This window comes from Candoia aspera, chromosome 2 (assembly GCF_035149785.1).
Source record: "Candoia aspera isolate rCanAsp1 chromosome 2, rCanAsp1.hap2, whole genome shotgun sequence".
In the NCBI taxonomy this organism is placed as follows: domain Eukaryota; kingdom Metazoa; phylum Chordata; class Lepidosauria; order Squamata; family Boidae; genus Candoia; species Candoia aspera.
The window spans coordinates 143,794,288-143,820,205 of record NC_086154.1 but is presented as its reverse complement, the minus strand read 5'-3'; the positions used below and the strand labels follow the sequence as shown (position 1 = coordinate 143,820,205).

The 25,918-nt window shown below is 45.5% G+C and overlaps 1 protein-coding gene across 4 annotated transcripts in view; it reads left to right on the top strand.

Annotated features, from left to right (window-relative positions):
- The window catches only part of HDAC7 (histone deacetylase 7), a 220,248-nt gene extending 200,145 nt beyond the window's left edge, over positions 1 to 20,103 (top strand). For all 4 annotated transcript variants that reach the window (XM_063293973.1, XM_063293974.1, XM_063293971.1 and 1 more), the window contains 9 exons: positions 698 to 753; positions 2,784 to 2,871; positions 3,331 to 3,450; positions 7,520 to 7,617; positions 10,957 to 11,075; positions 11,673 to 11,806; positions 16,277 to 16,361; positions 17,862 to 17,994; positions 19,142 to 20,103. In XM_063293973.1, the coding sequence (XP_063150043.1) occupies positions 698 to 753; positions 2,784 to 2,871; positions 3,331 to 3,450; positions 7,520 to 7,617; positions 10,957 to 11,075; positions 11,673 to 11,806; positions 16,277 to 16,361; positions 17,862 to 17,994; positions 19,142 to 19,184 (876 nt within the window). In that variant the 3' untranslated portion in view covers positions 19,185 to 20,103. The remainder of the gene's footprint in view (positions 1 to 697; positions 754 to 2,783; positions 2,872 to 3,330; positions 3,451 to 7,519; positions 7,618 to 10,956; positions 11,076 to 11,672; positions 11,807 to 16,276; positions 16,362 to 17,861; positions 17,995 to 19,141) is intronic.
- The last annotated feature ends 5,815 nt before the right edge of the window (positions 20,104 to 25,918 follow it).

The window sequence follows — 25,918 nt, the reverse complement described above, 5'->3', positions numbered from 1 at the left end:
GCTTGGGGAAAAAAAAGCTTTTGGACATTCATGATTTACACTGTGAACATTTCAAAATAGCGTTGAAATGTCATGCCTTTCCAATAGGTAAGATGATGGTGATCCAACCACAATTAAGTGCTTCCATGTCCCCTTGGTTTCACTAGAAATATGCTTACCTTTTTCCCACTGAAATGAGTGGAATTTAACCAGACGAGCAGTCACATATTATATTATCTCTAAACAAGGCTGACCATTGGATTGTAGTAAATGCTTTTGTAAGCCAAAGCCCACTCTGAGCAGTAGTCAAAATCAGCGATAGTCAAAATCAGTAGATCTTTCTGCCTTTAATAGAAAAAGAGGTGCTCTGATTACATTAGGCCCATAAAATACAGTCTCAGCACAGGAAATAATATAACCACATGTTAAAAAGAAAATCCAATTAAAGGATGAAAAACCCAAAACAGAAGAACAAGCCAGTAAGGGAAACATCCTGTTACTCACCTTTCAGCCAAAAATCTCAGATAAACTGAGATATGATTCAAACAAATATACCCTCACCCCCCATCCCACCTTACAGTGACTGATCCAGTTGATGCGTATTATTGCTACTTTTTCCATTACTGTGAAACAGTCATTTTAAGCGCTCTGCATACTGATCATGACAACAGTATTAACTGTGCGGTTTTCTTTTCTTTTTTTTTTAAATGTCTTACAGAATGGCTTCGCTATTGTACGACCTCCAGGACACCACGCTGATCCCTCTACAGCAATGTAAGGAAAACCACTTTTGGGTCCTCTCTCTTCTGGGTCACAGCTCATCTTCCTGATAGGGACAACCCCTCAGAGTCCATGAGCTCCAATTGTTTCACTTTCTCTGTGACATCCCAGACACAGTTGGAACCCAGATGCACTACGTCTGTTCTTGACAATGGTCAAGCTGGCTGAGAAGGTCATAAACTGTAATGGAGACATCTTGTCCTAACAGCCAGGAACCAGACTGAGACAAGGAATAGGTCTCTAGTGTTTTATTGCTTGTACATAACAGAAAATCCTAACAAACTGAAGAAGCATGGGAAAAACCCAGACATATAAACCCCAAAGGCTAAGGCGGGCCCGATCTGTGTCTCTTTGAATGGCTACCTAATTCCTCAGTACTACGCATGTGCTTTACAGCCTGGATGGGAGCCCCCTGCTCGCCATCCTTACTCATGACATATCTTATGTAACACTGGATTTATACCTTAGATCTGATTAAGCAGGGTTGTAAGAGGGGGCAGAGTTCCATCCATCAGGGTCAAGCACGAATAGGGAGCAAACAAAGAAGTAGACACAGGAAGGCACCAGGCTAGAAACCGGGAGACTGGGAGTTCTAGTCCTGTCTTAGACGCAAAGCCAACTTGGTGACCCTGGGCCAGTCATTCTCTCTCAGCCCTAGGAAGGAGGCAAGAGCAAACCACTTTTGAAAAAGCTTTGCCAAGAAAACTGCAGGGACTTGCCAAGAGTCAAAAACTGATTCAAAGGCACAAAAAAAGGGGGGAGGTCTCCAGTTGCATGGTTATGACAGCTATCTTGATGTTTTTAATCCTTCTCCCAAGATGCCACTGGTAATACTTAACTTTTTTGAAAGCTCCTGACTTGATGTGGGAACAGCTGCTTTTTCCTGCAAAGGAAGAGCAGTTGCTTCCAGAATAAGAAGCACATCCGGCTTTTTTTTTTTTTTTTTTTTTTGAAGTGGCTAGATTTAAAAGCTTCTGTCTAGGCCAGAATGAGCAGTGGCAATTTTTTATTTCCCTTCCTCTGGGCAGAAAAAGACAAGTAATAAAGTTAGCCAGTCTCTGCATGCCTTTTTTTTTTTAATTCTTTGGACCATGATAGAAGCCAAGACCAAGAGAGGCAGCCTGGCATCCTCCAGATGTTTTGTCCTAAAACTTCCCACAATTCCTTGCCACTGTCCAAGTAGTTAGAAGGCAGGCCTGCAACAAAATGTTGAGATCTTGAAGTCTTAGGGCTCTGCCTGCCTTGCCCTCTTCCAGGTTACTCCATTCCCTCCTTCCCTGTCTATTTACTTTCTGTTATTTTTTTTCTCCATTATTTAGCCAGCCATCATTGTATTGGTTCAGTTTTCAGTGGACTGCTTTGAGCATTTCAGTACTAATTCCTACTTCCTCCCGGAAAATACTGTGGAGCCTGCTGATACTTCCTGATGCATGGTTGGGGCAACTTTGTTTCCCCAAGAGTCCACACTCTGAGAATGAGTTCCCTATTAGCCTTCCGGATGATGGTTTATTAGGTCTTTATATAAGAAGTAATATAGACGTGTGTTGCTGACTTTCAGTAAATCCATGAAAGGTCTCCAAAGCAAAGCACCTGAAAGCTTTGTCTGCAGTATCTGACCAGGGGTGGCCCATTCCACACACAGGTCTTCCTGATGTTGCCATTGCAAAGCAGCGAACATGGCATTGGAGAGAGAGGCCAGTTACAGAATATTTCCAGTTGAGTCTTGAGCTCCGTTTCTGGCAAGTCTCCACCAGAAGGCAGCCAAAACATGTGTCCTTCTAACGCTAAGCCCAAATGCAGCACACAAGTGGAATGGACCTTTTGTTGCTTAACACCTGGCCCCTATGGTCTCTGCAGGACTTAGAAAATGTCCACATGTCCATGCTGTAAGAGGGATCTTTGCATAAGGAGAGGTTGGCTCGCTCTGTGGAGGCTGGAGCGTACGGGGTGGGCAAGATGTCTCATAAATATATTTACTATTTTTGGATGTTCACCGGCTTCCCGTTCTCCTTATTCCTTTGCAGGGGGTTCTGTTTCTTCAATTCGGTGGCAATTGCAGCCAGGCAGCTCCAGCAAAAAGGGAAAATTGGCAAGATACTGATTGTCGACTGGGTGAGTCCCTCTTCTCACTTGTCAGACAGTAAATTTCTTGTTGTTCTTGTAGAAATGAAAGAAAATTACCCCCAACCCGGTGCTCCTTTGATCTGCTGTCCTACAACCCTCATAATCCCCTCTGCCCAGGTGGCTGACAGAAAATGACAGGGGTCATATTCCAACATCAGTTGTGCTTGCCAATACACTAGACATGGCAAAAATGGAACTGGGCAGTTGTTCATGCTGTGGTAGGAATCAGGCCATCACATTAATAGTATAAGACATGTGCTTATGTGAACCCAGCAATTGTGTTTTGCTAACTTGGGTTTAATGCTGTGTGTATATTTGGCCATTTGGAGGGCACAACATTGGAGGAAGTCTGTAGTGGGACATAAAACAGAAGAGCACTGGCAGCTAATAGCCATATGTTTACAGACTAATAGGCCTCCTACGTTCTCTCTGCTTCCTCCCCCTCAGGATGTCCACCATGGTAATGGGACACAGCAAGTATTCTACAGAGATCCGAATGTCCTCTACATCTCCTTGCATCGCTATGACGATGGCAACTTCTTCCCTGGTAGCGGAGCAGCTGATGAGGTGATCTCCTGTTTAATGTATATCTTGGTTTCCATAAACCACAATATTACTGACATGGGAGGAGGGATGTCCCAAATTTGAGCATAGTACAATGGTTGATAAATGCTGCCTTTGCAAACTTAGTAACATATCTCAACCCCTTGAACCACCTGCTAGATCAGGAACTGTTATGTACCAGGAGTATGTCTTTGAATGCCCCCTTCCATCCCTGGAAGATAGCGATAATGCAAATCTTAGGCAAATGCTTCTGTTCAGAGAAGAAGAATTCTTTCCATTTATTTGTTTTTTAAAATATTTTACTGCATTTCTATCTTGCCTTCTCGCTGAAAGCTCAAGGCAATAATGTGGGAATTTCCACTAATTCTGGCCCAGTTAGTGTTCTGTGAGATACGGTGGACTGAGGGAGAGTGACTGGCCCAAAGTCTCCTAGGGAGCTCCAAGCTGGAAAGGGTATCTCCCCAGTTGCAGTTCAATCCCTTAATCACTACCTGTAGTACAAACAAAACTAGACAAAGTAGTTGATTAGTTCAAATTAATTCATGGCTATAGCATCCTCACTCATGGCTTCTCTAAGCTTGCAGGATCACAATGCTTCCATATAGCAGAAGCCACTGGGCTTTCTGGGAAGGGAGGGCTGCCCTGCCTTTGGTCCATCCACCTCCCCCCTGCACCCCCTTTTCTTTCAATTCATTCATTCATTCATTTTTCAAGATATAATTAAGACACATAATGCAGAATGTAAGACCGACAGAACATGGAACTCTGTTCTTATATATGATAACAGCAGCAAGACTCTTATACGTATGCTCAAAGATGGAAGGATGCACAAATTCTCTCAATGGAGGACTGGATGATTAAGTTGATGGAATTGGCACCACTGGGCTTCTTAAAGGCACAGGAGCCCTCCTAAGAAACAAGATCTGACCACTTTATGCCCTACTGCCCTTATCACCAACCATCTCTAAGCTGCTGTATGTCCTACTTGTTATTTCAAGTTCCTGTGTTTCTAGTTGGTATCTTTGCTTTAGTTGCCTTTGGGACTTTTGGATTTTTAGGTTCCTACTGGGATCCTTAGGTCTCTTTGACCCCTGCCCACCTAGTTTTTCTTTAATTTTACCCACAGACTCATCCTTCCTAGGTTTTTAATTCTAACTCAGCTGACAAGCATCCCCCACTCAGAGTCTCCATCATCAGCTTTGTTCCCCAAGCAACAGGAATGCTGGAAAGCCCCAGCTCAGCCCATCCGTATGGGAAACTGTTGGCTCCAGCTCAGAGAACATAGATGGGCCCTTGGAAATTCATTGGAATTTAAACAGCAGTGGTTTCCGGCATTTACGTACCACATCAACTTTTTTTTTTTAAGACATTAGAAATGAAATGCACTTGAGGAGCAAGAAGGTTCTCTGGAGAACCTCATTAAGCTAGAGCTGAACATTTCCAGCTCTGAGAAGAAGATGGCGAAGTTTGCCCCAGCCAAGGGTGGGGGGAGGCAGAATCGGCTGGAGTGTTTTGGCATTTCAAATCCATCATGCTTTACAACCTGCTTTCAAAAGGGCTTAGAGCTGAGAGCGGCCAGGACTGGTGTTGGCCCCCATCTGGTTCTCATCTCTCCCTCCAAGCAGGAGATATCAAAGGGGCTGAAGCATTGTTTATGATGCCGCACAAATCCCTGGGAGACTGTGGCATATCATTCAAGGCTTCCCCCTCCCCACCACCCCCTTTATGAGCTGTTTCCCCCTCCTTCATCAGACACACTGTCAGTTTGGATGGTGTAGCCCTGCCCTAATGGAGAACTTCCACAGAGTCCCCAACCCCTTCTCTTGTCTTGCCTTTCTCTTGCCCAGCTAGAAGATGTGGCGTGATTTGGAAGGGCAGTTGCTTGGCCTTCAAAGAGGATTCCCCACTGCCCCTATCCATTTTCTTCATTCCCCTGCCCCAACATCCTCCTCCTCATGGAAAATGTTCCTTCTTTCCTTTCAAAGCCAGCCAGGTTCTGGGTTGTATCCCCAAAATGAGAGAGTTTCCTCTTGAAGTAAACCCGGCCTTGGCCTAGGTTAGAAGCCTACAACTCAAAAAGCTAAGAGCTATATTTTGCATGGATAAATGTGCCTGTCTATGTTGCATTCACGCCTTGTCTTAATGGGCATCAAACATGGGATGCTGGGGCATTCATTGGCCATAGATTCCTCTTTGGAAGGACCAGGTGTGCCACAAGAGGTTGATAACCCTTACGAGCAGTCCCCAACAGTTTTGTGACATCACCCAAGCTTAGAGGGAACATAGCCTCCCCCCACAACCCTGTCCCTTGAATTTTAGAAAATTGGACCTTCTTTGCAGGAGAGAAAGAGAGAAAGGTTAGTGTACTTCTGCACATAAAACCACAGAACGTTTTTCCTTTGTGAGCAATGTTAAGTATAACACTGCACGTGAATATTTTGGTAAGCTACTGTTGCCTATACTGTACATTAGGACAGTATAGACCAATGTTTCTCAAACTTGGCCACTTGAAGATGTGTGGACTTCAACTCCTTGCTGGCTGGGGAATTCTGGGAGTTGAAATCCACACATTTTCAAGTGGCCAAGGTTGAGGAACACTGGTATAGACATTGCATTATGTAGTACTTGGGATTTGATTCTGAAAGGTTATGGTATGTTTGATGTACAGTAAGGCAGTGCAGCACTCCAGAAATAATGCAGAAAAAGTGCTTCAGTTCATGCAGGATCACCAATTTAGCACCTGCCTGCAACTCTTTAAAGCAGCTATGTCTTTTCCCAGGTCTATGGGACAAATTAAGAGAGCAGTCCTGTGATCGGGGGGGGGGGGCATGGCTGTTTTAAAGAGTTGGCAGGCAAGCGCTATGTTTGCACCCCCAGATGAAGTGAACCACCTTCTCTGAATTAATTCTGAAGTACTGCACAGCCCTACCACACATCAAATGTGGATGTGTCCTCATGTGTATTTTACCCGAATAAACCATGAGGCTGTTAAAGGCAATCTCAGACAATCCTTTCCCCTTTCCTGGAATTCTCTGGGGAGGCCTCATCGTAGACTTCACCTTTAGGGGAAGATTATAGTGTTTTTTTTGGCGGGGGGAGATGAAAAAAGAATGAGAAAAACAAAAAAGCAGGTCCTTTTCAGCAGTGGCACTGCAGTCCTTCTTAGAGACTCATGAGGTCGCATTTTTGTATAATCACAGATCTCCTTCCATTGCAAGTACTTTTTTATCATGCATTGCTTTGATCTGAAATTTTTTTCTGTACATGACCTTCAGTCCTCCTTTAATTGGAAGTGTTTTTGGGGGGCAAAAATCAATATTGACATTGCCATGCATGTCCTTTTCTGGGGCAGATGGAGGATATTTGCCTTGAGTAACCCCCTCCTTTTTTTTTTTTTTTTTGGAGGAATGCAACAAATAAATGCTGATTGCAGAGAAAGCATCTCCAAAGATGTGGTCATTTAATTCTAAGAGATCTGTGGGTGTGTGGGGAAAAGAGTATCTGAATAGTTAGAGATGTGAAATCTGATTTCTTATCATAGAAAAATGCAGTACTTGGGCTTCCTTCCCAGTTTCGTATGCCCTAAGAAATTGTGGATATTCTTTGTATTCCAAAGAATCCCTCCCAACCCCACCCCCACCAAACAAGCCCGCAACTAGGGTATGTGTCACCCGGGGCAAACATGGATTCTGCACCCATTTTGGCGCCCCCCCAGCACGGGACCTGGGGCACATGCCCCGCTTGCCCCCCCCCCAGTTGCGGCCCTGCCCCCCAAAAGAAAAAAGCTAAATGTTCAGTGCACATGATCATTCACTGTGATATGATTGCCCAGAAACGAAACCATAACAGTGGAGTTAAGGCAGCATCCACAAACTGCTGTTTGCCTGTTATTATTTGCAGGCCATCCATCCAATGCTGTCAGTATATTAAAGTTGTGGTTGGGATATTTTTTGGTCAATTATCTTGGACATCAGAATCCCCAGCATGGCTGCTGGGTGGCTGTTCAGTTCCTCTGGAGATGCAGTCATCTCAATGGCGAGGGCCTGACTTGCTCCCTGTTTTTCTCTTTCAGGTGGGTTCCGGGGCTGGAGAGGGCTTCACCGTCAACGTCGCTTGGACAGGAGGCCTTGACCCCCCCATGGGGGATCCAGAGTATTTGGCAGCTTTCCGGTAGGCCCTCCCGCTGCAGACTTGGACACAATGCCTGTTCTTTCAGTAGGGGCCTGTTGGCTTACGTTGGCAAAGGCTGCTCTGAATAACTTTTTAGTTGCCATGGAACAGTTTAACTTTAGCCGGGGGGGGGGGGGGGCAGAGGAAGAAAGGGGCAGGCAAGCAGAGTTAGAATAGCTTTCTCCAAGCTGGTGCTCCCCAGATGTGTGAGATGACAACTTGTTTCATCTGGCACCATGTTGAGGATGATTCAAGGAAAGCATCTGGCAAGCTAGCTCCACTTTAGGCCAGATTTAAGTGTGCTTTGTTCCTCCTTACCAAATCTCAGCTCCTCAGCTAATTCTGGAGCTGAGCTTATCGTTTGATGTAAGACGCAAACCCTTTGCTGCCCGAGAACCAAAGACCAGAACAGAGGAACAAAGTAGGCAGTATGATTTATTTGAACAAGTTTACTTTTAGTAGCATGTAGGAACATTGTCTAAAGGACTCCAAGTGTGCCTGTTTTTCTTGGCTGATTGTTTTCATCAAGTGGGATGGGAAGGCAGGGAACCGGGCAGGCAGAACTTCAGAGTCAGGGAAGGAAGCCTAAGAGTGTTTGTACTTGGAAGTCAGTCTCATGAAATCCAGTGGGATTTCTTCCAAATAAACATGATTAAACATAGGACCAGGCTGTAAATCTTTCTTTCCTGGGTTGTCAGAAGTTGCACGCACACCTCTGCTGGTAGGTCTGACACACTTCCTCCATCTCCTCTCCCCACTCCATTGGCCCTCAGTCCTGGCTGCTCCTACCAAACCTTCTGAAAATGTTAAAGAACAAACTCAGCTCAGGTCCTTCTTCTGTGATCCAGAAGCTGCTACAGTCCTGTTTCTCCCCAGGCTGCGAAGTTAATGACCGAAGGCACATCGGGGCGGGGGGGCTGTGTTAAGGCTCCTCTCTCATGCCACCATTGTCCCAGTTGCTAAGAAGACCTGGAGCTTCCCCCATACTCATAGCATTTTTTGGAGTGTGCAAGTCACCTTCCTCTTACACACATTATCTTGCTATTTTCTCTGCAACCATCCTGTAAATAGGGTCTCTGTGTTGCTGAGAAGACTGAGGTAGGAGACAGTGGCTGCTGAGTGACTGAAGGGCAGAAACAAAATTGTGGACTTACTGATTCTTAGTTGAGTCTCCTAAGGCCAAAATTAGATGTCACGTGTGGAGTCTGAATTGCAATTAGCAATTATATGGTACTGCCAATAATGTAGGAAAGCAATATGGATCTACAGCCCATTCAAAGGAAATATTATTTAATTGTGACTTGCCTATTTTAGGACTTCTGTCTCAAGTTTAGTTTTGGAAACTGCCTTTAGGTTGTAGCTATCATAGTCAAAGCAGCTAGGAGGCTATAGAAAGAGTACTTGAGGGCTGCATAAGGCCCTGGGGCTGCAAGTTGCCCACCTTTGCTTTAAAAGAACCATTACTGCAAATAGTGCCAAATCTCTTGGGCCCTTTGAGTTGCAACACTGCACCACCACTCTGTGGCATGCAGAGAAGCTGTCTGCTGGCAGGCCTCCCACACCCCCAAAACAACACAACCAGGAGGTTGTAGAGCTTGGGTGTGCCATATGGTCAGAGCTAGCCTCTACGGCCCGATGATTGAGACCCATAGCACTTGGCAGAATCCCCGTTTTGAATTGCAAGGCCTAACTGTGCCAAGCTTGGGCTCTGGCAAAAGGCCACCCTCCCACAGCTGCCCAGCACATGTGCTTTGATTGCACTTAAAGGGGCTCTATAAATAGTCTGTTTCCCCTACCCCACATACCCCACTCTCGCCGCACACAGAAATGCAGCTCCCAGGCCCTGTGTCTCTTTGAGTTGCTTGCCAAGTGTGATCTAGCTGACGGATGAGATTCTCTTCTGTCCCAGTGGGCAAGATGGAAGGCCTGTCGGGCCCTCTGTGTATGAGGCCTGGGAATGGCTTGCACAGTGGTGCATCGAAGGAGGAGTTCAAATCCATGCTAGCCTCCTCCTTGACATGGTTGGGACCTGCTCCAAGCTGTCTAAACTTCCATTGTTTTACAAGGAGGGCTGGATGATGGCCTTTCATGGAAGTGCATGGGGCTGCTTTCAAACTCAGCCCAGTTACCGAGGCTAGAAAGTAGCCCGAGGAAGTGAGAAACTGATCCAAAGTCTGCTCTTAGAAAATCCCTGTTGTTCTTGGAGGTGGGGAGTGGGTACAGGAGGAAGTAGCAGTTTTGAGGATCTTGAACTGATGAGACTGAAATTGTACAAGCAGTGCCTGCTTGATACCACAGAATCCAGAGGGACCGGGTGGTAGACATTGGTCAAGGCACCTGCCTCCTGAGTTGCATTAAGTTTCCCCTCTCACCAAAGTTCTTTTCATTCATTTGGCTTTGGTTCGTGGTTTTGTTTGGATTTTTAAAAACTGAATGTGGTCGGGTGGGGGGGGGGAGGTTTTATACCTTTCCTCTGCCAGAGAGGGGTGTTTTTTGTTTTTTGTTTTTTTGCTGCTAAAAATGCTCTCTCTCTCTCCCACTTGAGAAAAATTGTTTGTGTGATTATTAATGGAAAAAATGCTGAAGAGGAAAATGGAAAAATGCTGGAGGGAGAGGGTTAAGGCGCACGCGTGTGCATGCACACACGCGCACACACATACACACACACACACGGCACTGATTCTCCAAGACACATTCAGCCCTCAAGAATGCATTTGGTAGGAATGATTTTTAAAAAGTGCCTCCCTGAGGGAAAACTGGATGTGGCTCAGCATACAGTATATGCAGTTGGAGAGTCGTACTTCGGTGTCCCGTTTTTTAAAAATCATTACATTTATGTTCCACTGAAAGTAATGGGGTGAATTGGGGGTGGGGGGCAACATGTCAGGGATTCTCTCATGGCGGCCTCCCTTTCATCCAGGCAGTGGCCAAATCCAGATTTGTTCAGTTCAATGTCAATGCAGACCTCATGAGATTTAGATTTTAATGGTTTCCTAAATCATTTGGTATAACACTGTGTCATTTCTGGGCTCCATGTTGCCAAGCCTAATTGTATAACTTCTTGCCCATTCACATGTATAATTGAAATGAATTATTGCAATTTTTTTTAAAAAAATACTAAATAATAAAAGAGACCTCCCAAAGTTGCGGAAGTCATACAAATCGAAAAATGCATGTGTAGGGTTGTTGTTGTTTTTAATCATACCCCATCCTGGCCCATCACTGTGCCTAAGCAAGGCAATGTTTTATGCTGTGAATAAAAATCAGAAGCATCCAGGAGTCTGCAGAATCATGACACTAACCGTCCTGATTTAATTTGTGTTTCCTCCTCCTTTGCAGGACGGTGGTTATGCCAATTGCCCAGGAGTTCTCACCGGATGTGGTGTTGGTATCTGCGGGCTTTGACACAGCCGATGGCCATCCTCCTCCACTGGGGGGTTACAAAGTCTCAGCCAAATGTAAGGGGCCTTCAGGGTGGGAGGCAGTTAACCAGGAAAAGCAGCAGATGTGAGCATGAGCAACTTGCTCTTTGCCCAGAGAGAAGATCTGTCCAGCTACTGTCTGCAGCCTCTCCATGGGCAGTACCTAGAGAGCCAGTTGGATGGTTGTTTAGAGGGAATGCACTGGAGAGCACATCTTAACGCATAATGCTTTTCTTCAAGTCCTGTGTCATGATTCCTTAGAAGCATGTGCAAGGAAACCAGTCACGACAAAGAGGAGGCAGCTGGGTTGTGTGTATAGGCCTTCGCCTGTAATCTCCAGCTGTAGGGTGTGCTCCAAGGCCTGCTCTTTGCACTTGCAGGACAAGGGCCAAATAGAATCCTCCTTTGATTGTGCAGAACATCTCTGGCAGGAGAAAGGATGTGGAGAGGGTTTTGGGAAGCTAGGAAGTTTGGTGAGAGCAGCATTAGATGATTAGAGAGCCACAAAAGGTTTCTGTTCTGCTCCTTTTGGGGAAAAGATGCCCTCAGGCTCAGGTGGGAAGGGCTTGTACTGAAATTCTGAGCCCTACCAGTGAGGGCTGATTCCCGAGTTTCCTTTGGCTTCCCCTGCAGGTTTTGGTTATATGACCAGGCAGCTGATGAATGTGGCTGGTGGCGCCCTCGTCCTAGCTCTGGAAGGAGGCCATGACCTGACTGCCATTTGTGATGCCTCAGAAGCCTGTGTGTCTGCTCTGCTGGGTAACGAGGTGAGTGGAGCCCCTGCTAAATGGAGATTGGGGAGTTGGGAGAATCCAGAGCAGAACTTCTTAAACATGGTTTTCAGCACTAGGTTTCTGCGAGGCAGACTAAAAGGAGTGCACCTGAGGATGTGCAGAAGGCTGGCTTTTCCTTGTGGCGTGACCACAGCTGCTGCCTCATGTGGAGCTCTAAACGCTGCAGATAAAGATCAGCCAATCAAGCGATTGAAAAGAGTCAGATTCAGAAAGTGCAACTGGATGGAAAGATCACAAAAGACAAGGGAGAAATTAAACTGCAGCAAAAAAAATTGCAGAAAGCAAGTCTTAGGAGTACGTCAAAATGCCCAGACAGAATGGACTAATGGGCCTCAGATGGGATATTCCATAATCCCGGTGACTCTTGATACACCTATTAATTTTTCTCTCATGAAGGACCGTTTGCCTTGCTCAAAAGACACTGGATAAAATCCTAATACCTCAAAAAAGGGAAAGCAAATGCTAATATGATAAGCATCCTATCCAGATCTTCAGATTTTTATGATAATCTCAATGGAATTCAGGGCAATCTATGGATATTTTCCTATTCCACACAGTTTTCCCAATGACGCTCTGACCCAGATTAGATGGAGAGAGGGGGCTGCCCAAGGCCACCTGTCAACTTTCAGAGTTGGAAATTGAACATTAGAAATGTAAGAGCCCCAGCATTTTCAAGACCAACATCTGGTTCTGTGATGGCCATGCAACTGGATGCTTTGGGATGCTCACAGAAAGGACCCTCAGGCAGATAGCTTTCTCCCATTGTTATGTCCCAGCAAGTACTATGCTGAAGAATGCTCCTCATATCCCCTAGATACCTGCTTTGACTCACCTTACTACAATTACATAACCATCCATAAATAAATACAGTAATCCTTGATTTATGACCATTTGTTTAAGGATGGTCCGAAGTTACAACGGCCTTGGAATGAGTGCTTTACAGCCTGTAAAGCACTTCTGAGTGTTGCAAAACATTGCACGCACACCCACATGGTCACATGATCCCATTTCGGGCACTTGGCCACCGACTCACATTTATGACCAGTTGCAGCATCCCATGGCTATGTGATCACGTTTTTGTGACGTTTCTGGCTGTTTTCCAGCAAAAAATGCCCATTGGGGGAGCTGGATTCGCTTAATGACTGTGGTGATTCACTTAACAACCCATGATTCACTTAACCACTGTAAAAATGGTCATACAATTGGTCTGGTCACATGGTGCCTCGACTTATGCCCGCAACGACTTATGATGGAAATGCTTGTCCAATTGTGGTTGTAAGTGGAGGACTAGCTGTACATTCATTCATTCATGCATTCTCAGGGTCCCCTTGGTGGTCAAAATAACAAATTATAATGTGAAAAATGTAAAAACAGAGAACCACCAGCAAGAAAACATATTAATTATTTATTTAAAAGACTTCTGTAGCTGCCCATTTTATGAACCTTAACCCTGGGCAGCTCACAAAACAAAAACTTTTTTTAAAAAAAACCCAAACAACCAAAATAAAAAAACTCCCGGAACCCTGGGCAACACTCTCCCACACATCAGTGTTCCACCTGGCTGGGCTCCAGCTTCATTCTATTCCAACACTTGTGGGAAGAGCCAGCTGTCCTAGACCTTCCAGGTAGGGGCCTGCCAGATCTCTGGGGAACGGGTGTTCCACAGGGCAGGGGCAGCTGTGGGTAAGGCATGCTTCCAAGGTCCTGCCAGATGACAACATTTAAGGGAAGGGACCTGGAGCACCCCCACCCTATCTCACCTGGTGGAACAGGCAGACACCCTCAGGGAAAGTCAACCCCAAAGTACTTAGCACTGTGCCATTTAGGACTCTAAAGGTGATAACCAGCACCTTGAATTGCACCCGGGGAAAGAAACTGGAAGCCACTGCTGCTCATCCCATGGAGCAAACCATGGAACACCCAGAACTGCGTGCCACTCCCCTTTAATAATCTGGCAGCCACTTGCTTCATTCATGCTTTACATGGAGCTGCCCTTGAAGACCATCCAGAAATTACAACTGGCCCAGAATCTGGTGGTGCACTTCTGGTCCAGGAGTGGGCACACAAGATGGATCTGTGCAAAGGCCTCCCCCCCTCAGCCACAGCTGCCACCTGCTCCTTGAGCAGGAGCCATGAATCCAGGAGGACCCCCAAATTGCATAGCAGCTTTGTTGGGGGGAGAATAAAGAAGCATAAAATGATTGGCACCTACTGTGCAGTTTGGGTGCCACTGCCAAGAACCGCCTAATTTTGCTTGGTGGGGCCACGTGGTGCAGGAGCTCCAACAAGGATCCTACCTTGGATGGAATCTGTCAGAATCATATATACAGCCTATGGTGGTCTCTGTAGCCTCGATGCATATATATGAAAAAAAGCAACACTTCAAGCAAGGGATGTATCAGTCAGCTGGGGATTTATAGAGAAACAGTTTGGTGTGGTGGTGAAGGCACCGGGCTAGAAACCAGGAGACCGTGAGTTCTAGTCCCACCTTAAGACACAAAGGCAGCTGGGTGACCTTGGGCCAGTCCCTTTCTCTCAGCCCTAGGAAGGAGGCAATGGCAAACCACTTCTAAAAACCTTGCCAAGAAAATGCAGAGACTTGTCCAGGCAGTCTCCGAGAATCAGACACAACTGAACAGATAAAAAAGAGCTAGGGGGTGGGGGTGGGATTTATAGGTTAAAAGCACTATTTTAAATGGGGCCAGGAAAGAGACCAGCAGGCTGTTCCCCTCTCCTTTAATAATCTGGCAGCCATTCGCTTTATAGACCTAGCAAGTTGCCACACTGAGTGGCCAATTCTAGCAACTGGGGCCAAACTAACTCCACCCAAGTGTGGTTAAATCCAATAAAAAGGCCTTTGAGCCAGAGAGGTTATTTAGGCTTTTAAAGTGGCATGTAGGACCAATCCAGCCCCAAATAGTGATTTGATGGGTCATCTGGGGGCCCCGTGACACTATAAGTTCCGGGTTCAGAAGTTGTGTGCACACATACACAGGAAGCCCCATTCTACAACACAGCTCATGCATGCTTTCATCCCCTTTTTTCCCAGCGCTATTGAGCAGAGTCACTGAGAGGAAAGGGAAGACCATGGAGATCCTCCCCTTGCAGATGTCCTGTGGTCAGAAAACAGTGATTTTTTAGAAGGCTCCTTAGGGAAAAGAAGAAAACTTAGTCCCTCTCCATTCTAGAAATGTTAGGGAGGGTGCTTAGAGAGTTCTCCTTAGTAATGCTGGTCACGTTCACTGGGTTTCTGCTCTCATGAGCTGTGGCAACCCATGACTTGTTCCTGCCAGTCAATAGCAGGTGGCTAGTGGAAAAGCAGGAGAGGCTCTTCACAGCTGGGCCAGCCACATTAGTTGGGCTCAGAGGCCTCAAGAAGGGTATGGGCCACAGGCTACCCGCCCTCAATTCAGAGAGTGAATATTCCCTTTCAGAACATGTTGAATATTTGGTCTGGATTGAGTCTTGGTTTGTTCACCCTCATCCAGATCATTACCTCACCCAGGCACTGATGCAGGACCTCCACAGATGCTTCAGATGTCCAAGAAATGTATCAGATCCCCCATTTTTCTCCTGGCAAAGATCATGCCTCAGGCTGCTCAAGAGTCTTTCCACACCGGGTCTGAAACAATCGTTTCCATTCCAAAGTGACTGGAATTGAACGAGCACCACTTTCTTGCACACCTTTGCCTAGGACAAGAATGTTGGCCACCAGCCAATATTAACAACTTCTCAATCCAAATTAGTTCCAATGATGGCTGCTTTTAAATTGGCTGGAATCTCTTCTTCTCTCAAAGAGGTGTTTTACAGCCGCCTCACCCAGCCAGCTGCCACTTTGCTGATAAATTTAATAAACCATGACAGCCAAAGATACAGCCCAGGGTGCCTGGCCCGACACCTAACTTACATCTCCATGCCCATTTATCATTCTATCCGTGTTTTCGCCAATTTCATACAGCTGCAGGTCACACTTCTCCCTGAATGCAAAGAAGATCCTCCCTCACCCTCTCCTGCTTTCATTATTTATTATATTTTATATGGGTGGGTGTGGGTATAAATAAATGTTTGTGTGTGTTGGGTTGCTTACAGTCCAGGCAATCCTTCCTTGAGGTTTTGTATAAGTCATTCTAAACGTGCCTCTTTATTTAAACAAAAGAAACTCCAGTTTAGTTACTAATGCAGAGCCACAAGAGGGAAGTCCAATAACAATTAATTCTTTGGTGTCTTGACTGAATAAAATGATCCCTTCTGATGTAGAGACGTGATACTCTTCTACCAAGCTGTGATCCTTCCCCAAATTTCTTGCAGTGTATTAGCAGTTACCTTTGAGCACGTAAGTGTGCCTTAGCAAACAATTCCGTTGCTAAGCCCTTATACTTGTATGGCATGCCTTTTCTTGCCTCCTCGCCCCAAACTTACAGGTAACCCTGTTTTACTCCACAGCTTGAGCCTCTCCCAGAAGAGACCTTGCAGCAGAAGCCTAGCGCTAATGCTGTGCACTCCTTGGAGGCAGTAATCCAGGTGCAAAGTAAGTGGAGAGGGTCCTCTTATCCTGCAGGGTGGGGGGCATATGTAAGAAGGACTAGTGCAAGCTCTCTTTGGCATTGTAATGGTCTGTGAGAACATCCTTGAGAGACAGGAGGAGGAGGAAGAGGAACAGCAGGCTAGGCAGCTGTCAGATAAGAGGCAGCCAAGCCCGCAGAAGCAATGGGAGTGTGGCAAACATCTCAGAAGGGACCCTCCCTAGTTTCTTGGGCTGTACAGGCGACGGGGGAGAGATGGACTTTCAGACTTGCAAGATTCTGTGACTGTAGCCTTACAACAAGTGTTAGTACTCATGGTTGGAACTTCTTGTCTGGTCTACCTCTAAGGGCTGATGTCAATCTTGCAAGTCTGAAAGTACATTTCTCCCCCTGTCACCTTTACAGCCCAAGAAAGTAGGAAAGGTCACTTCAGAGACATTGGCCACACACCCATTCCTTCTTCAGGCAAAGCTGCCTCATATCTGACCTTTGCCTGTTCTGCTGCTCCTCCTCCTCTTCCTCCTCCTCCTCCTCCTCCTGTCTCTCAAGGACATTCTCGCAGACCATCGCCAGCATTGCCTACTCTTTGTAGGAAAATATACCTTGCTCAAAAATAATTAGCAATGGGGCACACTTGACATTTCATCCAGTCAATCCATGGAATCAAGGAGTTAATTTCTATCGATTCTGGCATGAATTTTCATAGCGAGGAGAACCTGGAAAAGAGCAGTGAAGTGGAGAAAAGTTGTAGCAACTTTCTTAAAATAAGAGGTGGTCCACGACTGCTTTTCTTGCCTGAACTTTTCAAATGAGAGCACATTTTTCGGTGGTGGTTGTTTGCATTTCCTCTTTCAATTTCTCTTCTGCTTTGGAAAGTAGCCTTGTGAGCAGAGACCTTGTAGACTCTGGGCTTTGAAGCAAGGGCCCTATCTAATAGTACATATTTAACAAATCCTTAAATGTTATGATACTGTTGTTAGTATAGCAATAATAAAGAAATGGAGTGGTGCAGAGCTTAGTGGTACATTAAAGCCTGGCAGACTCAGATGCAAGTCGCAAACTCTCAGCTTAGTCGACCTCACAGGACTGTTGGTGAAAATTAAAGAATTCCAGGAGAGAAGGATGAACTACCTATGTAGCTTTAGGATCCCTGGAAGAAAAGTAGATTCTTTTGATGGTTTGCAGTCTGAAATTCAGCGGCCTAGCAACACTTTCTTTTCATGTGGATTGTTCCGGGTGGCGTAGATCTGGAATAGCTAGTACCCAGCTGGAGTTGTGAAAAGGGTAGAAACCACAGGGCACATTTCAAGCTAGCTATACTGAGCCTTTAACTATCACCCTGTGCTGTTGCAACTCAGCTGGTTATGTATTGTGGATATGGAGTTGGAAACTAAGTCCTCTCCGTTTTGTTCCTTGGATACACTGTTTGGCTCAATGCTCTGAGTGTGGGTCCCTCTGCGCATCATGTGCCACAGTGGACAACGATCCTGCCTCTTCTCTTCCAGGCCAGTATTGGAGCTCTGTACGTCGTTTTGCCCCCACTGTGGGGTATTCAGTTCTGGAAGCCCAACGTCACGATGTGGAAGAGGTGGAGACAGTGACAGCTCTGGCCTCACTTTCTGTAATGGCAGAGAAAAAGTGAGTGTGTCCCTTGATCCTTAAAATGGACCACCAGCCCAGGGGGCCCATGATGTGGCTGTGAAGAAAGGCAGAGGGATTTCAAAGGTGGAAGCTAGACGGCCAAGACTGACTTAGCTGGGCGGGAGGTATTTCTGAAGTCCAGATGCCTTCGGCAATAGCACTTTTCTAAGCAAAGGCCAACCCCATCACATCCTCATTTTTATTTTTAAGAAACATTTGCCGGTCGGAACCCTTTAATTCAAAGCTCTCCACCAAAAGAGCAGAAGGGACATTTCCCCACTACCAATTGTGTGCGGCTCCGCTGTCAAGACATTGGGGCTTCTCGCAAATTGTTCTCGAAGAATAGCTGTGGTACATCTGTCTGCAAGATGAGCCGGATCCAAGTTGCAGTTCAGGGGGGTGTGGAGAGTCAGTCAAGGCTGACCAAAGAGGAGAGCTACTGCCTTGCAGAAGAAAAAGCAGCATCACAAATAAGAGGGTTTGATTTGGACCCGGGAAATATGAATTTAAGTTTGTGCTCCGCGGTGACCCTCTGGCTTGGGTCCAGTCCACTGTTTAAGACTGTTGGGAGGATAAAATGAATTTAGTCTGGCAGCTGTGGAGTCATGTGGAAGAAATATAGCTAGGGAAAGCAGTGATAGTCCAAGCTAATTAATTCCTACTCACTTTACTTCTTCCCTCTAATTAAAAATAAGAGCATGCTCTCCAGTGGCAAAACTAAGCGGTAGAAATGAATCTACCCTTAGGTCAGACTGACCTGTATCCTGGAACCATCCCAAAATGGTTTCATACAGACATGTAAATGCTCCTCCATCCTATTGCATTTGGGGCAGCTTCTGCTGCTGCTGCTTCTACTCTTTCAGGAGAGCCTTTAAGAGCAAACCCATGCGAGGCACCTTATGGTAGGTAAGGCCTAAGGCTACCCATGCATTATGATGCAATTGCCAGTTCCTTAGTCAGCCTCAGCATTCTGACAGAACAGACCTATCTGCCTCCTTTGATTCCCACCCAGAACTACAAGTCCCAAGCATCCCCAGGAAGAGGGAATAGCCATTCAACCAATTTATCTCCAAGCAAGAGGCATAGCCGTGACTTGATCGGTATCTTTTCCTAATCCTTAATGTCCTGGCTTTCTCTGTTTTAGGCAGCAAGGAGAGCCAATGGAAGAAGAGCCCATGAACCAGTGAAGAGCTGTTCCATCCTCCACCAGGAACACATTGCCCTTTGTGGCTTGTTACTTGTATCGCAATCCTGGCTCCCGCCTGCCGCACAGCCCACATTACCCTCAGCCAGAAGGCTGGAGGACTGACTCAAAGTCCAGGCTGAGAGGCTCCGTAGAAGGAGGCATGTGGCAGACCCCCCCAGGATTAATAGCTATCCCTGGGGTGCTACCATGTGCAGAACTCCGCTAGGGCAAGCAGCAGAACCGGAAGACCCAGGAGAGCAGCTGTATGGACTGCCAAATTGGACAGTTGACTCTGATGTTGGGGTGGTGCCTTTCCCCTCCAGAACCAAAGACATCCACCGAGTGACCCTGCTGTGGAGGAGCCCGAGTCATTCTCTGTTTTGGTCCCTCGGCCGGGGATGTCCCATCATCACGGGCTGGACTGTGCATGGAGAGAACATTCAGAAGGCAAGCTTTCGATGTCAGACAGTAGCCAGCATCTTTTTAGGACAGACCCAGCTCAGTTCCTACTAACCACTGTCCCAATCATACCCTTTTGGTCTTGGACCTCCCTAATTTGCACTATTATACAGATCACACAGGCACAAACTTTGTTCTACCTTCCATAGGATTTTGTGGGAACAAATTGCACCTCCTTGTGGACTTGAGTCTTGACTTTACCATTCCTCCAGCATCAAGGCACTATGAAAACGCATAACCCTATGGTGCTTGTGGCTGGTTGGTTTGTCTGGATCCGTAAAAGTAGGCAGCCTTATTCCAAAGAGTAAACTTCAGGGGTGGGGTGTGGGGGTGGATACTGTGAGCAAGAGAGAGTGTTCCTCTATTATCCCAAACAGTGTGTGGCATTTGAGTTCCCTGTAAATCTCATTTCTTGGGGATTTCTTGTCCTGTGGTTGTTAAAACGACAACAGCAACAGCAAGCTCCTAGTCCTTATGGTATGTTTGCAGTGTGTAGGCAGTGCCTATGCAAAGGCCTCATTATTCAAATGAGGGGTTAGTATCCTCCATAACTGACCAATCTTCATGGGTTTATGGAAAGATAGCTAATTCTCATTTGATCAGAGGGGCTGCCGCTGGCACCACCGGTTTTCTACAGACGAAAAGCACTTCACATGAAACGTGTGTATCTGTTTGGCTTTCATATCCATTGCTGCCTGCATGTGCTGGAAAGTTGCATTCAGTCGCAGCGTCCCAGCGTGTGAGTGAGAGGCACCGATGACAATGATCCACACATTCCTAAACTGAAGCATCTTCCACATGGGGAATTTGTCATGTTCAGAGGGGTCTTTCTTACTGCTCGTAGTGAGATCATGTGGGGGGGGGGGGAGGGCCGGGCAAGGTATGGAAGAAGGATGTAAAATATACGCCGTGTGCTGGATCTAAACCACCCAGTAAATTGAGCCTTTGCTATAGCCCCCAGTATGTTGCCTTTTTCTTTTCTTTGCAGCCAAGAGCAGAATTATTTTTCAGACATTTGACTGCATTCACATACACATTCACCGTCCTCAAGCACCAGCAGCACAATGCAGGTCTGTCCTGCCACGCAACAGTGCAAACCTTCCCACTGCAGGTCGGCCCTGCCACATGGGTGGGGGGAATAGATGAAGCAAGAATGGGGTCTGAGTGATGTGGATAGCAATGCTTTTTAAAAAGCACTTCCCCTATCAGGAAAAGGCAGCCATTGGTTTCAGGCTGCAACATGGAACTTTTGGTTTTTTTTCTTGTTAGATGTCTTTTTTTTTTTTTTTGTATCTGGCAGATTGTAGTTCTCCCCTCCCCTCCCCAAATGAAACCAGTGAGTGGAGAACTTACAATGCCATCCTCTGACAGACATGCTCAGATGATCTGGAAACAAGGGAGATTTTGATTTATCAGGTCAAAATTGGACAGTGCAGTTTCCTGCCATTTTAAGAAAGTAAACACACAACAATGAACATGACCCTCAACTAGACTTCATGTGGTTATGGAGGGGGAAAAAAAGGAAAACTTCAGCTCTGCATGAAAAACAGGAAACTCCTAGCTGTACCTACTTGGGATACCTCAAATGGTCAGTCTGGATGTTTGGGGAGAAGACACAAACTTCAAGGGGTCATTTATAAGACTTGGAGAGGTCTGAGAACAGTTGGTTTATGCAGTGTTTCTCAACCCTGGCATATTTCAGATGTGTGGACTTCAACACCCAGAATTCCCCAGCCAGCATTACAGCTGCCAAGGTTAAGAAACACACACACAGGGCTATCTTCTAACTGTATCAGGTGAGAAAAATCAGCCCTTTTACCACTTCTTTTATCAATGTAGGGCAAAAGAATAGTGGAGTAAGTGTTTTATTTTAACTGATTCATTTTATTTCCTTGAGTGCAAAGCATCAGTCCATCTTATCCTTTTGATTATTCAACCATTCTTTGGGCAGGAGATTCTTCTCTGTGTGCGACCCAGAACAATTACCTCCAGGGTTGTGAGTGCTGTGTTTGTGCAAAATATATGTTGGTTCATGTGCCACACTATTATGGCAACCTACTGTTCACTTAGAGAGAAAATCAAGGGTGCAGCTCTTGGCAGGGACAGGTGCTGCAACAGGAGGAGAGGCAAAGAAGTATGAAGATCCTTAATTGCTTCCAAGCAAATCGGGTGTACAAAGAAGCAGGATCAGCTTACTTAAAGGTTATCAGAACTGTGTGGATATTTCAACATGAGCTAGAAAAACAGAATGTTATGCCCTGAAAATCTCTCATTACTGAGAAACACTGAATAAATGAGTTATTTTTATAAAGCAGTCCAACCTGTGCATAATAGAAAATGTTCTAAGAATATAGGGGGGGAAACACCCTATATTGTAGGATGTAATATTGATCTCTGGGAGATCCGGTCCCCCTTTGCGCACTCCCAAGATCATATCACCTTTGAAGAGAAGGACGAATAGGAGGAAGGACATTTTTTTTCTTAATCTTTGCAAAGGACAAGCTGAATAGAGTAGTAGAGCCTTCCCCAACCTGGTGCCCTCCAGAGTTGTTGGGATCCAAATGACAAATCACAAGATGAAGACTGTTAGTGAGATCTGAAGCAAATGAGGCAGTTTTCAATATATCTTTTCTTTGGAAATGATGTATTTGATTGTCCTTGAAAAGCATCAGTAATACAAGTAAATAAATGGCACCCATAGGTAGTTTGGAGTTGGGCTAACGATCCCACCCATCTGTTAATCATGCCCCATTAAAATCTAATAGCTGCACCCAATCCAATTTAGCCATGCCCATTTGGAAGGATATAACTTTTACTTTAGATCATACTTCAGTTATATTGAACAATTTAATAGATCTCATACCTAGCTAGAGGGGAAACGGGTATCATGGCTTGGCCAGATCACAGAGAAGATGATGCCCTAATGTCTCAGTTAACTGATATGCTGCTTTATGATTCACATAACTACGTGGTTTAATTGGCACCTCTCATCTTTGTCCCATGGTACTAGCTCCGAATGGGGAAATGCCATTCTTTTCTAACAATTCTTTGACGTCCATGAGGGGCGAATATATTGGAAGAGAGGCCTTATAACCTGGGTCCACAACAAAGCATGTGTAGGGACTATGAAGCCCAGCAATACCTCCTGGTGCTCCTCATGCTTCCTGCCCAACTTGGTTTTATTGGTTGTTAGCTGTAGCCTAAAACATTATCTGGAAATACCTGTAGACTCACCTGCTCAGCAAGAAGATGAAGGGAAGATGACACGGTAGAAAGCTCCCTGGGAAGCTAGTGTGTGCACACACACATACTAGAACAGTCTTACCAATATGCCTTCTGGTAAATTGATGTCTTGTGATTGGCCCTACTCACAACAACACATTTCGAGAGAATACCAATAACATGCTTCCAAACCTTCAAATGTTGGGGTCTCCTGGTTAAACCAGAAACACACAGAAGAGACCCTAGTGTTGATGCTGAGATCAAGCACAGAGGGAAGGGCTACAAGAGGACAATAGCTGTCATTCCATTATTCAGTCTGAAATGATTGGTTAAGTTTCATGTGATGTCACAGTGGTTTTAATTTCCCTCTGATCTCACAATGGGCATCAGTTTTCTGTGATGTTGTGATGGTCTCTCAACAACAGTGGTAGAAAAAATAACATGCAGAGCCTGCCTATCTCATCATTCTATCATAAGTGTGAAGATCTCAAGCAGGTCTTTGGTTCTGTTAATTGGAGATACTACAGTAAAGGACATTATTCATGCTATTGCCACATACACCGATTCTCACACATACATGAATTCAGATGTATATACATACCAGGAGGGTCATGGAAATTGGTTCTAGAGAGGTGGTGGGCATGTTGCTGATTTATGCATTGCATTTCATTCTTACATGAAACTGCTACTTTAAAAATAGGCAAAATATTTTCAATAACCGTTCAGTTATGACTCCCTGATTTGGGTTGCAGAAAACTGGACAGCCACTAGATGGCAGCAAAGTTTTTGTATCTCCTGCTGCCATCTCATGGCCATCCAGATATTTATAGCAGGTATATGATCACCCTAATGCGACCTAAAGAATACAAACTTAATTTTTAACACAAACGCACAGCATACAGACCAGCAGACCATGTTTAATAATCTTTCTGTTAGGAACCTGAGAAATGATTTACCCATAAAAAATAAAGAGTGAGATGGAAGAAAGTTATATTTGTATTTGCCAAAGATAGGATGGATGGAGGTAGTGTAGAAATAGCAAATCAAAGTTTGGGAACACTATATGCCAGGAAAACATGGGCTGGGGGGGGGGGGGCATAGTGAAAAATGGAAGATTATGCAAGAAAGTGAAAAGTGTTAGAGAAAGAAAAAGGATTGTTCTCAGAAGAAGAGAATACAAAGGGCCTCGTTTTCTCATTTATCATGGAGTGATGGAAAAATCCTGTGGGCACGAGCTGCCTTGTTTGCATTGTTTGGCTCCAATTCACGATGAAGCCAAAGCCACAAGCGCTCTTGAAGCCTATGATATCCAGGAACAGCTACTGGATGATTCAGACACAATTGGCATTCGTTATTGGAGGCCCCCTGTTGTTAGAGATCTCAGAGCCACCACAATTTGGGTTCAGTGTAAAACTGAACATGGAGAGCTTTGAAAAATGATTCTTTTTGACACCCAAGTCACTACACCCAAGAAAATGGGATAAAGAAGGCGTTTAAAAGACAGCAGGGGGAGAGAGAGTGAATAGTTTGCACTTGATTCCAGAGCCTTATAAGAGCACCTGCCATGATCTAAGCCTCTCTGTTTAACCATCATCCTCGGACTTTGAATCAACAGCTGTAAGGCACCAATAGAAATGTGGAAGCCTACAGATGTATAATTCAGCACCACAAATGGACTTCCCTTAGAAAGGCTTCCTTAGGATCCTTCCCAGTTAAAGTCCTGCCTAGAAAGAAAAGTGAGTTCAAGCTACAGTTTGGATCCATAGAAAGATTTGTCCCTGTGTTGCTTAACAAGCACACATTCAAAAAGTGCAGCATCGTAGGGTTGAGCATAAATCTCAACTTGTCCCCTTCCAACCAGGCCACTGGAAACTGCTCAGCCCTCCTCAACTGCCATCTATCTTCTTTGACTAGCCAGCATTCTCACCTTTACTGCAGCTAGCATAGGAAGCATCTCACCCCCATCCACCTAGAGCAGCAGGTAGCCACATCTGCAAGCCATGGAGGATCTCACCAGCATAGCTTCTCTTTTGCAAATGTCTTGTCCAACCAGGTTTTCCCATTTCTTGCCTGGAAAAACAATGCTTGGATTTCTGCCTCTGCGAGTCATTGCTGGCCCAGAACTTGAGTCTGGGCTGGGGAGGAGTATTGGTGACCTTGTACCAGGGAAACAGAGCTGGTACCCCACCATGGAATACCTAGTCTATTTCATTGATGCGATGGCACTTCCATGGTGGGATGCCTATACAAGGTGGCTCAGAAAAGGGACACCGAGGTGACTTTGAAGAAGCAGGACAGGTCCAAAAAATCTGGCTGCTGGAAACAAAAAAAGATCCCTTGCTAATGCCAGCAGATGAAACCGTTTTGAATGGCATGGAAGCAGAGGGTCAAAAAAGACTGCCACCTTACCCTCTTGGTTCATGTGTAAATTATATGGCTGAAAAGCAGTTTCCATCTGTCACTCTTGGACATGCCAAAAGGGAGTTTGAGATCATAGTCCAATGCAGGTGAAGAAGTTTGGGAGAAAGTGCTACATGGGAAAGGAGACTGTCTGGCCCACATGCCAGGTTCCCCTCTTGTTTTATTTCACATCCCTTTCTACAGTACCCTGTATGTGCTTTCACTCTGTGTATACAAGATGGTGCCCTCCTGCTTTCCACATGCTGTCGGCTGAGGCCTTCTCCAACACTGACCAACAAAACTCCATTCACCCTTGCGCCTAAACACAGAGGGAGCTGGGCGGGCTAAGTGGCAGATAGATTTCTCCTCAACCTTGTGGTCACCTCCCTGCATCTATTGTCTGAGGCAACTGCCCCAGCTTGCCTTACAGGAGAGTCAGTCTTGCAGCATTATGTAGTCCCAAGGAAGGGGAAGAGTCCAAAGCAGATATGGTGGTAGAAAAATGCAAAAAAAAGAGGAGTAGTTATTATTATTAAAGTGGTATCTAATTGGATTGGGGGGAGTTGATTGGAGTTTGGGAAGGGTTGTCTCCTCATCAGGTACTGCAGCTAGTAAAAGTAAAGCATCTTGTCCATTGTTTTTGACTTCACTATC